Source organism: Anabas testudineus, chromosome 5 (assembly GCF_900324465.2).
Source record: "Anabas testudineus chromosome 5, fAnaTes1.2, whole genome shotgun sequence".
NCBI lineage: Eukaryota > Metazoa > Chordata > Actinopteri > Anabantiformes > Anabantidae > Anabas > Anabas testudineus.
The window spans coordinates 17,157,478-17,171,638 of NC_046614.1; the positions used below are offsets into that span (position 1 = coordinate 17,157,478).

General features: G+C 40.3%; 1 protein-coding gene across 3 annotated transcripts in view; it reads left to right on the plus strand.

Annotated features, from left to right (window-relative positions):
* Positions 1-14,161, plus strand: part of arhgap9 (Rho GTPase activating protein 9) — a 32,012-nt gene that overhangs the window by 5,385 nt on the left and 12,466 nt on the right. For 2 of the 3 annotated variants that reach the window (XM_026346679.1, XM_026346681.1), the window contains exons 2-7: positions 4,899-5,238; positions 5,953-6,151; positions 6,265-6,650; positions 9,715-9,990; positions 10,743-10,832; positions 13,992-14,057. In XM_026346679.1, the coding sequence (XP_026202464.1) occupies positions 5,017-5,238; positions 5,953-6,151; positions 6,265-6,650; positions 9,715-9,990; positions 10,743-10,832; positions 13,992-14,057 (1,239 nt within the window). In that variant the 5' untranslated portion in view covers positions 4,899-5,016. The remainder of the gene's footprint in view (positions 1-4,898; positions 5,239-5,952; positions 6,152-6,264; positions 6,651-9,714; positions 9,991-10,742; positions 10,833-13,991; positions 14,058-14,161) is intronic. The other variant, XM_026346680.1, reaches the window with a different exon arrangement.

A 14,161-nucleotide genomic window follows, 5' to 3' on the forward strand; every position in this document is an offset into this window, starting at 1 on the left:
TAATATAGATACGACATGACACCAAACTTCCCACCAGCATCCTTCACCCTTGTCTTGCTGTATGGTGAAGCTTGACACATGCAGCGGTCTTCAGCAGTCTCTCTAGGAGCTGGTCATTGTCTAAGAGTTGAGGGCTATTGAGTTTAGGACAGTTATTCTTATTGCTTGTCAAACTTTTCTGCTACTTTCAGCCCCCAAACCATATAATTTATTACATGATCATTTGCATTCATTATCACTTTCCGCCATCTGTCAAGCCTGAGGGTTTGTACAAAGATGTCATGGTAACAGTTGTAATGTTTGTGCGGCCCTAAACCGTAAATTTCACACGCTACTGCTTTTTCCAAACTTTCACATTTTGTTTTATACTGTATTTCCCTTTTGAAAATGTGTTATGCTTGACCATCACTATTCATAATGATGTGCAGGCAAGACTGCGTGGTCATCTTAAATACCGTAGAACAGTATAACAGTGTAAAATGTGCGTTTGTGTATGTAAGTATGATGTGGAAATTTAATCTAAAGCGCAAAAATATTAGAAATGTACCGTTCAGTGAAGCACATAGAGTAAACATTTGAAATCGAAAATATTTCTGGAGGGGATCTTTAAGCCTTTAACCAACTAAATGTTTACTGTGATGGATTATCATCTCAGGCAGGCAGACTTCACATGGACTTTTATACCTTTGTGGTAAAAGCTGAAATCCCCCACTGCCTGTAAGTTAGGAAATAAGTCTAAAATATCTATGTAGGTAAACTTGTAAAATGCAGGTGGTATAACATCACAACTATCATGGGTACAATGCTGATGTATTAAATATTACCAGACATCTTTCTGTCGTTAAAGGTAGTTAGACACCAAACAAAGTCTGATTTATGTGAACCTACTGTAATAGCCACTGCTCCATTACTAACGTACACATGTCAGAAGTGCTAACTACGTAACCGTGTGGTGGATCTCTTACGTCTGGTGGTGCTGTTGACTAGCCAGCTCTGTCACTGGATCAATAGCTCAATCACATCACTGGGCTGCCGACTGCTTTTGTTTGGCCAGCATACAGGACGTCTCTCGCTCGGTTTCTAATGTGGTTTATTTGCGTGAACGGTTAACAGCCAGCTGATGCTCTCTGCCACGTCTTTCGTATCTGTCTGGCAAAATGCTGGCTAAATGGGGGAAGGCAGGGTCAGCGGGGGTTCAGTGAGTAGAGACAGGACCATTTGGCTGCATAGGATTAACACATACTGTGTGTGTGTTCATAAAAAAGAGAGATTGTGTGTCATTTTTTCCAGGAAGGAGCTAACAGCTTGTGTTCATTTTACCGTTTTTTTTTTTTTTCAGCCCCACCTTTTTCAGAACCCCCCTGTGTCCTCCGTCTAGTCTCTAGTCTTGGTCTAGTCAGGCCCAAGCTGAAATCCTCACCCATTTGTGGTGTCATGTTTTTTTCATCTTGACTTGTGTGCATGTGTGTGTGAGTGTGTGTTTGAGGCTCGCTCCATGCATGGATCTATAGAGTGAGCCGAGAACCTTGCTGACGTAGACACGCTCTCACTTCAGGACCATGGTGAGTTGCTCTCCTTTTTCTCCTCTTTGTCTGTCTCACATGCTTGCACAAATTGTATCCTCTCCATTTCTTCGGCTCGCTCCAACTTGAACAGAAAGCATTCATGCAAAGGCAGGCACAGAAATAACATGCAGCACTCACTCAGATTCTCCCCCTGGTCTCCTCTTTTAAAATGTCCCTTTTTTCTGCACCCACCTCTTTATTTTCCTGTGTATTTTCTCTATGTTTATATTTGTGTTGTTGATATCATGCCAGAAGTCCTGTGCCCTCAGCTCATTGCATAAACTACCATCGCCAGTCAACAGTCGTGACAGGGTGCCTGTGTCTGACTCTGACACCATATGGGCCTCTCTGTATGTTTGGGTGTATGATGCCAGTGCCCTCTCCACTGCCATCTGACCTGCAAATACAAACACAGTCTGGCCTCTGTTTAATGTGCTCTAGATCAGAATTTGTTCTTCCATTTTTATCCAAATTTCACTGTTGATGAATTGAGTTTTCCGTTCACAGCATTCTAGTTAGATATTTACTGAACCTGATAAATCTTACATGGATTGATGGTGTAGATCAGATACGAGTAGTGTCATTAAAATCTTAAGTCATCTGCTGAGGAAAAACTTATATCAGACTTTTTCTGTCTTATTTATCAAACCGTCTGAGCTGTTGCCATCTGAAAGTGCCCAAACTGATACGAAATAATACAACCAGGGACTTTAACCCTGCCGTGACAGCCTAATTTGCACAGGACACAATAAAGCCTCCTGTTTAGGAAATGTTTTGCTTGTGGTGAAAAGTCAATTGATGAGACCCAGTTACTGTATCGCCACCAGTTTGTCTGATGACAAACTCATAGCAGATGCATATCATCACTTTCTTGTTTTTAGTAACTGGCTGTACTGATGTCAAGCGAGACAGGAAAAGACAAACAGGTGTGCAGATGTGTCAGAAGCTCTTCCTGTCGGTGCAATGAGAAAAGATCATGATAGAAATCTCGGACAGGCATGAATCACTGAATATGTTCTACTTTAAACTCAGAGTGGACTGTGCTGCTATTCCCTTAATTGTAAACTGCATAGAACTGAATCAATAGAATCAAAATGTATTCATTTATCCATCCAAAGTCACCGCTCTCCACTACTTCAAGTTTCAGAGCGTAGAGATTAATGCCACTGACCGAGAGAACAACTCATCGTTGTTGTTCATTATTTTAAGTTCTAGTTCATTCAGCTGTTAGTTATCATTGGCTGTAACACAACTCCTAAAGCCACAGAAGCAGAATGAAGCTCACAAAAGGAAAGCAAATGACAAGATAGAAAGGATATGACCCAAACTGTGGTTCAACCTTTATATGTCTATGCTGTTTCCTGTTTGCTTGTTCACCTTGTACCTCTCAGTTTTGCCTTTGTCCCTCTCGAGTTCAACTGCAGTTCTGTATTTAATAACTAGTGTTCAAAATTATAATCAGACTTCAACTCATCAGTAGAAAAACATTTATGAAGTTTATTATTTTTATATTTTTCAGGTCAGTTTAGATCAAATTGTAGTTTATTGTCAATAAAATTAAATATAGTAGAATAAAGAAATAACATTACATATAAACCATGATAAACACCACCTTGCCTCATTCAACACACAGAACTTTTAATAATACAGTTGTAGCATATGTTGGCTACTACTGCCTTGTAATGATTTTCCTACCAGTGTTATTCTAGCCAGTGAGCTAGTGAGACTGCGTGGCGGGTTTTACTGTACAGTAATTCTCTGTAGCCGCAAGGGTCACAGATTCATTCCTGTGCTTTCAAGGTTCAGTCTCTTAACCCTGCCCAGTGGCGTCCATTGCCCTCACATGGCTCACAGCTCCACCCAGCTTTATCCATTCCTCTTATCCACTCGCTGTCTCTGCATCACATCCTCAGTAATGACATGTAATTTTCTACTAATTCTCTGGGATCTCTCTTGTTTGCTGACTGGAATGAGTCGGTCCTGACCGTGACTGCAGCTCAGTTGCTAGGTGCCTATGGATGTTCCCCTCTCGATGTATGCCCATGTGTGTTTTCAAGTGTGCATGTGTGGGGGTGGGATTGTGCATGCATATACTGTGTGAAGCTGCATTGCTATGTGTCTGGCGGAAAGTTAGACGTTCTCTTATGTAAGCGGGTCTTGGCTGGGTAGAGCTGGGGGTTAGCCTGGGGATGCTGGCTCAGGTGGAGAGATGGAGACAGATGCTATTTTGGGTATACTGCGCTCCTTACATCCTCTGAAAGGCACGAGTTACTCACTCACACGTGCCTCTTAGTTCTAGCAGGATGAAAGTACAATAGAAAAGCCTGCTGTGGGAGTGTGTAGTGTAAATGTCACGAGTGATGATTCATCGATAACATAAACGGCTTTAAAATTGGAACAGAGAAAACTTTATTTATTTAACTTTATCTTAGTGAGGTGTGGTTGACCCCCATTAATAGGGCTGACACATTGTTTTAAACACTATGATTTGTTGATGAAAAAACATTGTATTTTGTAATGGCCTGAGTGAAATAGCTGCTTGGACTTTATGAATTATACTATTAATCTGAGAACTCACAGGACTGTTAATGTGTAGGTAAATTATTCAATTAGTAGTGAAGTGAACATGATTACAGTCACAGTATGTTGTGTTTTTACTGGTTGGTGTTGACTAGTGTATCAGTAGATGTGGCTAAGATTGTTAAGACATCATTAAGTATTAAATCAATTTAATGTGATGATAATTACATATATTAATATATTATTAACTGTACTGATTGCTGACAAGTCTATTTTAGTAGCAGAGTTTGTCAACGTGTACTGTAGACAGATGCTGTGAGTCTCCTAAACTTTAAATACTCTGCTGATGGAAGGATGCAACATTTCATTGCTGTCATTGTGGAGCACATGAAGAATGAAGAAGAATGACATATTTCTGGAAAATATTTTTAGCTCTTTTTCTTCCACCATTTTGTCCTCTGTATAAGAAATTCTTAATCCTCTTAAAAGTCCTCCTCTTTACTCCTCCTCTAACAGTTTTCTACCTTAGGAAGTCTTTAAAGGGCTAAAATGCTTTGTGAATAATTTTTATCTTTAGTAGGATTTAGTCAGAGCATTAAATGATGCAAGTGTGTCAAACTATTAATTCTATTGTTTTGTTGTCTCCAACTAGGAAAACAAGCTCCCCTAGATTAACCCTAACTTCTACTATAGAAGTAGCAGTGTTAATGCTCTCTTACTTTGAACCTGCATTAAACCATGTGACATTGTTTTGTTGTTCTTGTTTGTAATTTCTCTCTGTGTCTATCCAATTTTCCCCTATATCTATTTCAGAGCATGGCAGAGGCCTGGCTGCAGTCTCACCTGCCCTGTCAGATACAGCCAGTATCACCACTATAACACATCGGCACACTCCCAGCAAAGCTTGCTGAACAGCACCGTGTGGAGAGACATGTTGTCTGGTACTTGGCGGCGCAGTGTTGGGCCTCAGCAGCCTGCTGCAGGGCCTGTGGTGACCACCAGGGGGATGACAGTTTGTGGGGTCCCCAGCGGTACAGTGGTCCTAGAGGCCCAATACGACTACAACTACCGGGCTGCAGATGGTCGACAGGTCTGCATCAGGGAGGGAGAACGGTTTGTTCTCTTGAAGAGGACCAACGCAGACTGGTGGCAGGTGACAAAGCAGTTCATCTTTTCCTTCTCTTATGTCACGGAAACAAGAATAATGAAACAACACATATACATCATCTACAACATTTGGCAGGTTTCTGAGGGAAGGTTTGAGTTAAAATTTAAGATTGGTAATATTCTACATCTTTTACTATGACAGAACCCACAAAAATGAAAAAGTCCAATGCTGCAGTCGTCAATTTCTCAGAAATAACTTACTTGCATTAGACATTTTAGTTGAAAAGCTGTTTGACTCTGTCAGTCAAGTAGGTACCCTGCCAAATAAGGATGGACAACACTGATTCATCTTTCTATTACACATTTAATTTTACACCAGAGCTCCATTGAGATGCTATTAATAGCTTAAATAACAAATGGGAACATCTGACTGTATGCTTGGCATAAACAGTATTGCTCAATCTGAAATGATTGGCTTACTTTTGTTGTCTCTTGATATATATCATTAAACAGTCTCAAAGAAACAGACCAGAAGTGATAGTTGACCCAAAACTTGCCCATGTAAAAAATAAAAGACTTTTTATCTCAAAAGAGAAGTTGTGGGTTTTTGTATTGCGAATGCTTTATACACAGGAACTGTATCATCATTTCCGCACTGGCTTCAGTCCTCAGCTGTGGTAGTTGCCGCATGGTTGAACTAATTGGATTTATGCGGAGGAAAATAGCGAAAGCATTTGGAAATCTGTTTGTACTTTGACAGGTGCGGAGAATTGGGGCTGCCAGTAAAACAAAGCCATTATACGTACCTGCCACATATGTGACAGAGGTACCTATTGCTCCGATGCCCTCACCACAGCGACTGGTAATGTCTGCCTCGTTGAACTCCAACTTCAGGATACTGCCAAGGGTGTCACTCACTCCCAGTCCGACAAAGAGTACCTATAATCAACAGCATCAAGGTAATGTGCCAGAGGAGACGGAGAGGTTGATTAAACATGGTGTGTGTGTGTGTATTTTTCATTTGCAATGACTGATTTGTGTAGATGAGATTTTTTTTATGTTCTTCCTCCAGTTAACAAACCCATCTACCACTCCATGGAAAACCTCAACTTCAACAGTGCCTTCCAGGACAACACCAACACAGGTGGCGACCGCTTCACCACCCTGCCCTTCTCGAGAGCCACCTTTACCCCGAACTCTTCCACTTCCCCATCAGGGCACCTGATGGTCCCAGGGTTCCCTGCGGCCTCTACAGCCCAAACAGCATCTCCAAACCTTAGGGTGGTCCCCACGATCACACGAAGCCAGAGCTCCAGCAACCTGCCTGAAAACCTGACGGAGAATCTGTATGATGAAGTGGGTGGTGGCTTCAGCAGCCGTGTAAAATACAGGATCCCGAAGAAGTCCTGTAGCCAGTGGGACATGGTGGGGGCCTCTGGCAAAAAGAACCATCTGGAGGTAGGGAGAGACGAGACCTATAAATCTCACACAGTTGTTAATCAAACCCCTGAGCAGAGCCACAGTGAAACTTGAATTTTTGGTTATTCTGTATGAATAAATAAATGGTACCCCTTTATTTTGGGGCTTTTCCTTCAATAAAACTTAAGTAGCAGGTGTGCACCATTACATCTGGCCAAATTTGTAGGACTCAAAAGAAAGCCTGAGCAAATGCACAACAATATTTATCTGCTGGCTGTGACCATGTGTCACAAAAATAAGACAGAGATGAACAATGCTTCAACCACAACTGGTCATCTTCTTCTGTTTCTTCTTCTGCTGAAGACCAGTTGTGGTCGAAACATTGGTCACATTAGTAAAATGCAGAACCTAAGTGTGTGGCGGTCTGTTTTTACTTTTAAATAAAAGTGTAAAAACAGTTACAAAAGTAAAAACAGTGACATTGGACCCTTTCACAATTGGGTGGACCAAAATATTTGACATCAGAAGTGAGTTTGGTGATCTCACTCATATTTCAGTGTGTACAAAAGAAGTGTGTACAAATAACTGCACACTTGCTTGTCTCCCAGTTTTACTAAAATTAGACATGCAAAGAAATGTTTTTTATTTGCACATAATGACAATAAATGGTCAGTTACTACAGCAAAGTTAGACACAGCATTAATATCAAAGTATTGTCTCAGTGAGATATCATGTTCTGTGATGTAATGTAATACTGCTCTTAATGCAAGAGAAATATGCAAGACACTATTTCGCCATTTTGTACAGAAAAGCCATCTCAAATTAGCTAACAGCTTGTAGAAGAAAAGGATAAGGTTTAGTAATCATCAGTATTTTGCTATCCATGTGACAGGGCAAAGCATAAATGGTTGACGATATATAAAGATGTATCCCAATGGCTTAGCTATAAAAAATCTATTACCTTGTTTTAAATTCTTATCCCCCCTCCCCGCTCCATCATTTAAAAACCCAGTTTATATGAATGTGCTAATGATTTTCACTTTAAACTTTTAACAACTAGTCACAAGATGTTAAACCAGGTTTTTTGTGCAAATTAATTTAAAAAAATGATTTAAATACAGAAAAGTCCCAATGCTTTTTATTTGGATTCTATCAGATGATGAGTTCAGCCATGGCAGCAGTGGTAGTGTTCAATTTATATCTGTACTTGACCTGAATAATCCTCCTAAAGCAGTAATCAAGTTCACGATGTTATGACGTCAGTTAGCTGTATTACATCAGGGGGGAATTACACAAGGCGACGTAGGGAAGAGGAATACTCAAGGTTATCCATCTGTCAACTGAGAAAAACTTTTTCCTCCGCTGAACCGTATTCGCACAACTGGCTTCTGGCTTTGGATAGACGTGGTCCAATTGGAAATGACACCACTCTTTCTCGATCTCTTTCATTCTCTCGTCATCTCTATCTTTCTGTGTGTCTATTTCTTTATCTTCCCAAGGATCTTCTTCAACCCAGTCTTTAATACCACTAAGTAGGATTATTGCAGTCGCATTAGGTCATAGCTCCCTCTTTTTCATCTAGAAAACACACTGTCACATTATATATATTTGTGAGCCTTTAAGTTCGGCCACAATGATAATGAATGAATTAATTTAATGTTCTACCTCAAGGAGTGCTAGCCCATCCAATGATGTGAATAGATGTGTTCACATGCGTTAGGCCATATGGTGTTTGACAGAGAGACAGGAAGCATAGGGAGAGAGCAAAAGAGATGAAATGCGATAGTTATTGAATCAAACTGGAAACACTGCTGTATGTATATAAGACCACTAAACCACCTGGACGCCCCCAGTTTTCATAATTACTCTTTACCGCCTAATTTGTATTACAGCAATTGTCAAAGTGACGTCTATTGTGTTGAAAATGAAAGAGAAGAACTTCTCACATTCAGCTACAACATAAAACCAACCAGTGTAGGTCCTAGACCAAACAATGAGCAAACTGTCAACCAACAACTTCACAAGAATATCAAACTTGAATATGACGATGTGAAAGAGGGAGTGTCTAAAAAACATGAGAAAGATCTATAACTAAACTATTCTATGGAACACAGTGATGAAAAGGCTCATGACACTGAAACCTCATTCTCACTGACAACAGTGACGACACTTCTTCAACTCACGTCTATAAAAACACACACACACACACACACAAACGCCTGATTTGGAATTCACCAATGAGGTGAACAGAAGGAAATAGCGAACAAAGAAGTTTAAGGTCCCCTAATGACTCAGTGCTGCCCCCTTGAGTAAGCTACGCTCAGATTCCTGTGCTTCAATCAGGCACGAGTTTGGATAGAAGAGTTAGTGTACATCAATACTTTGTCATACATCAGTGAACCTACAGTCAAACACAAACACACACACACACACTGACACACACACACACTCATTTGAATATGTTATGTAACATGTCTCAACCAGCTTTTCAGTCAGTAATTAATTTACATACACCGTATTTTGCATAAACTTTCCTACGATTTGTAGCTCTCCTCTCGTGCAGCCATCGTTTTAGTCCTCTGTGTGTTTGTTTTTCTGTGAACTCTGTCCTAATACAAAATTGAATACATCACCCTTCAATAAGAGGTCGTGGGATTTACTATTTTCTCTTTTGGCTTTTGTGGGCTTTGTTTCCTCTGTACACACCAGTTGTTTTTCTTGAAGGTGCTACAATCTATCTAACTGTGCTGCTCGATCTGTGCTGTTAGCAACACACACATTTGTGTTCACATGTTATAGTTAAAGTCAGGCTTATTTATCTATACAATATCTACAACATACAAAATCTAGGAGGAAAGGAAAGGGGGCTGAATACAAATGTTATCAAATTGAAAGGTTCACATACTTTTGCCACTAGCACTATGAGGTTTTTATGGTTATTTTGTATTATTATCTTAAAGGTTGCTTATATGTGAATAATGATAGGGAAAAACTGTAAATGCTAATGTTTCACTTATTTTGTCACCACCTCTGCTTCTGTGTCTCTCTCTATAATTCTCTCCCTGTCTATATCTTGTTTTCGTCCTTTCATCTGTCTGCCTAGCAGGTCCCAACAGAGTCCTACCTGTCACAGCTGTCCTGGCAGGACTCTCCTGTTTACAATGAAATGCAGCCAGAGAAACATTTGTCGCAGCCAGAGAAACGTTTGTCACAGTCAGAGCCACCCAGCCCTGCCCCTGGTCAGCAGCCTCTCCAGATCATGGACCTGTGGGAGCAGTACTCAGACCCAGCTACAGGGAGATGCTACTATGTCAACACTGTGACCAAGGAGAGGTCCTGGAAACCTCCTCGCCGGGCTCGTGGATGCAGCACCTGTAAGGTACAACACCCTTATAGCAGTTTGTTAATCCTGAATGTGTGTACTTTTCTTCTTTGACTAAATTTGCCTAAAAATTTGAAAAGGTGGACATTTTCAGAACTGAATAAAAGTGTCTTTTATCAAATGGGGGACATAAAAGGCGTAGACTAAAAGAGGATGTTCATTTATATGCACCCGTAGTTTGACTGTATCAGCACTAAATGGGACCCGCCCAGCCAAAAAACTTCACACGATCTAAAGGAGAGCAACCTGACTTGCATATTCGCTTTCCTTACACGAGGTCATACAGAGTGTTGCACACAGTAATTACAGTGCATGTGGGGAGCCCTGCACAGCCTCGCACATGACTGTGAGTGGCAGTGATTCCACATATACTCACCTTGGCATATGGTTGAAAGCCACATGTGGAGAGTCACTGAATATTAGAAAGTCAGACACACAACTTTAAACACACTATTAAACTTTTTGAGAAATACCATTGCAATATTTTGGGCTTTTCTGCAAAATCCAAGATGACTTTTTTTTTTTTTTTTGAAAGATTTGATTTAAAAAAATGAAACTAACAGTTGCTGAAAGTTTGTAGAGATCCTAGATAAAATTATGGAAATGCAGCTTTTATTAAGTCAAAGCCATAAAACATCTCACAGTAAACTGTCCACTAAGAATAGAGAGCTGTATATATTGTCTGTGAAAGAGCGTGATCCTGTTCCCACATTACAGAAGGCAGTAGATTTTTGCTCTTTCTCTGACAGGCCAGTCCAGTACAACCTCAGACATTACCCAGGGAAACCAGCAGTATGTTGCTACCACCCTTTGAAGCTGGCGATGGAACTATGCACAAGGTAAATATACTTCTTAAAAGGTGGTAAAACTCAGCCTTCCTGAAGTCATTTTGGGTGATTTAACAACAACTTATTTAACAAATCTTTATTAGCTTCACTGATGTTTGGAACTGCTTTTACGCCAGCAACACAGAGTTTGTCATGTCCAGCATCGATCATAGCAACAAAATCAATGACTGTTGCTTAATTACACATGACAACATTGGAGGAAAAAAAATGTTTATGGCACTGTGCCAAATCAGCTATTAAGTACTGCGGTGCTGTCATGGGTGCTCTCCATATGATGGAGAGCACCCATGACAGCACCCAATCACATAGAGCACACAGTATCCAGACCAGTGCTGTGCAAGATTAAGGCAGAGAGCAATGCTTAGCATGGTCAAATTAAAAAGGGGATTACATTTTTTCATGTTGATCAACTTTTAGCCTTATTTATTTATTAACTACCCTCTGGCACACACTCAAATGGTGTTTATTATGGGCTGATCCCTAAAGGCAGGTAATACCTCTGGATCTGATGCTGATGAGCAGAAGCCATTAGGGCCCCCCCCCACACACACAGACAGGGGACTGGGTCTCTTAAACCCAAAGCTGTTTTGGGTTTCAAAGAGTCCCCTGTTACCCCACCTACCTTGGCCTTGCAGATGCTGACATTGTGGGAACTACCACTGTATTATCTATTTGGCCCTTTTTACATCTTGTACTGTGCTATGAGTAAGGAAATACATCACTACACACATAAACACACACATAATACAAGGATTTTTGGACTTTATGCAACAGCTGTCAGCGACTGAAATTGACCTGTTCACTGATGACATCTATGTGGTAAAGTGAGGAAAGCTACATGATCCAGATTGCTAAGGATAAGCATTTTGCATCTCAAAGTTGCATTGCCTCAACATTGCGTCATTGTTTCAAATTTAATGTTACCTCATCAAAAACACACACACACACACACACACACACACACACACAAACGATCAAAGCAGTGACTCCGCCATCACGTCAGTTTGAGATGCATTTTGTTGACCTATATGTGTCACTTTTTATTCTGTGGTACATGGATTACCAAACAGGAACTTAACCAGTGCTATATAACGAATATGGCACGCCACACGAGTTTCTGAACCAGGTGTTAAAACCCAAAATTACCCATTTTGGCTTAATTCTCTACTCATTTTAATGTTTAACATATTCACTCCTTCCTGTTCTTTGTGAGATCGTGTGTCACATCTGTCAATTGAACTGAAAAAATTCTCAACAGGTGTGCCTTAAACTTTAATCTGAAATGGAAATGTTTCTTTGTTGTGACCCAGTTTCACATATATAGTTACTTACAGGGGTGTTCAAAAGTTTGTGAACCTTTTAAAATATTCTCTATTTCTGCATAAATACGTGATTAGAGTTTTATGCAAATCCTACAACTAGGTAATAGGAACTTAATCAATAATCAGATAAAATCTTAAGCAGTTGTGTGTGTCAAAAGTAAGTGAAATACTAAGGATTTTAATTCATTTGAAAGGGGACATAGCATCTGGCGTTTCATTCAGTGGGATGACAATCAGGTGTGAGTGTGTCTCGTCTTTAAAGAAAAGAAATCTGGGTCTTCATTATCAAAGTCTGATCTTGACAACACCAGTCAGCAGAAGTGTGTGATGCGTTGGACACTGGAGATTTCTTAAGAACAGTTGTTGAGGCTTGAAATGGTTAAAAATAATTTATACAGAGTTATGACTCCACCCAACAGTTGTCGGGCAGATTGTGAACAACATTCCTCACCAGCGTTACCCTCCACAGAAGTGGTTGACTAACAGAATTACAAAGAGAGCAAGGTGTGTAAAACGTCAATAAGTCAATAAGTCAACATGCACAAATTGCCATTGGTACTACTACAATTTGAGATGCAGAAGCTGGATGTGTCTATTTGCTTGTTTGCTCACTATTTTCTACACACTCTCAACAACAGTAGTAGCAGGCGTTGTTCAAGTCTTACCACTGACTCACATTGGTCCTTGAGCAGTCATCCTATCATGTCCTGATAGTTGATATAAATATCCCATCAATTTGAATTTCTATTTATGAACATTTATTTTCTTCATATATGCAAATATGTAGATATTTGCTGTGCAAAAGTATGATGTACTATAAAACACGTGTCTGGATGCTTCCGCCACTGTCTTTACCTACCAAACCTGCTTACCTTGTAAAGAAAAGCTGTTTGACAGTGGTTAATGTGTCAGCGCTAGCAGAGTTCGGGTATGATTATTTTGTTGCACACACACCTCCTAGTTGAGCTGTTGTGCATGAGATTGATTCTACTAACTGATAACGCCTGCTTCCCTCTAGAATGGGGAAGTACAAACTGGCACAGAAAGGAGAGAGAGATGAATGACTTTTACACTCAGATGAAAAAGTGTTTTGACATGAAACGACACACTGCTGAGAATTTAAACTCGACAGAAAACAAACCAAAACAAGATTTGGATTGGATTGTGTAACCGGGAGATCAGTGATAATGAGTACCTTTGCTGTAAGTTCATCTTAGTTTCCTACACAATATTATTATTTTCATTATTGGTGTTAGATTACTTAACTTGCCTGTTAAATGACGATGAACATGATTAGTTTGACTGTCATGCTACAGTGGTTCACGTGTATTGGCTTTTTATTGTCAGAGGCGTTGGTAGTGACTCTGTCAGTTTCAAGTCAAGTCTTGAAGTGACTGTGTTTGTGTGGACGAATGAGATGTGGCTGAGTTCAATAATTTAAAACGGCACACTCGAGTCAAACAACTACTATGCAGTGAATGTTTCGCTCTTACTGAGCAACGGCAACAACTGCCTCTTGTAAACTGCAGTTAAATACGGGCACGAGTGCGGTTTGTGTGAATGCTTTTTTTGTGTCTGCCTCTGGGGGATTAAAAGAACATTTTTAGCTGGCAGGATGTAAGGGGGCAGAGGAGTAGAGCTGGTGTGAGTGTTAGCTTGGGCTTCATTTCTGTTCACAAGTGAACAAATTTGTCAGCATCCTGTTTTTCACGTGGGTGTGAAATCTACCCAAATTGCCACCACTTTGTATCACAAATAGTGAAAGTCACTTTCAACAAAACGGACAGAAATCCTATTTCTAACTCTCCTTTCTTGTCTTTGTCTCTAGCTGTCACCTGATTCCCTCTACGGGAACCACCATAGGAATAGTGACGGTGGCTGGCAGATGAAACAGGTAGAACTCTTCCCCTTCCTGCTGCACTCTTTCATTTCCAGAGGGCATGTAATGCATTTGGTTTTCACCTTGAAAAAAAAAGAACCAATCGAAAATTTAAGTTA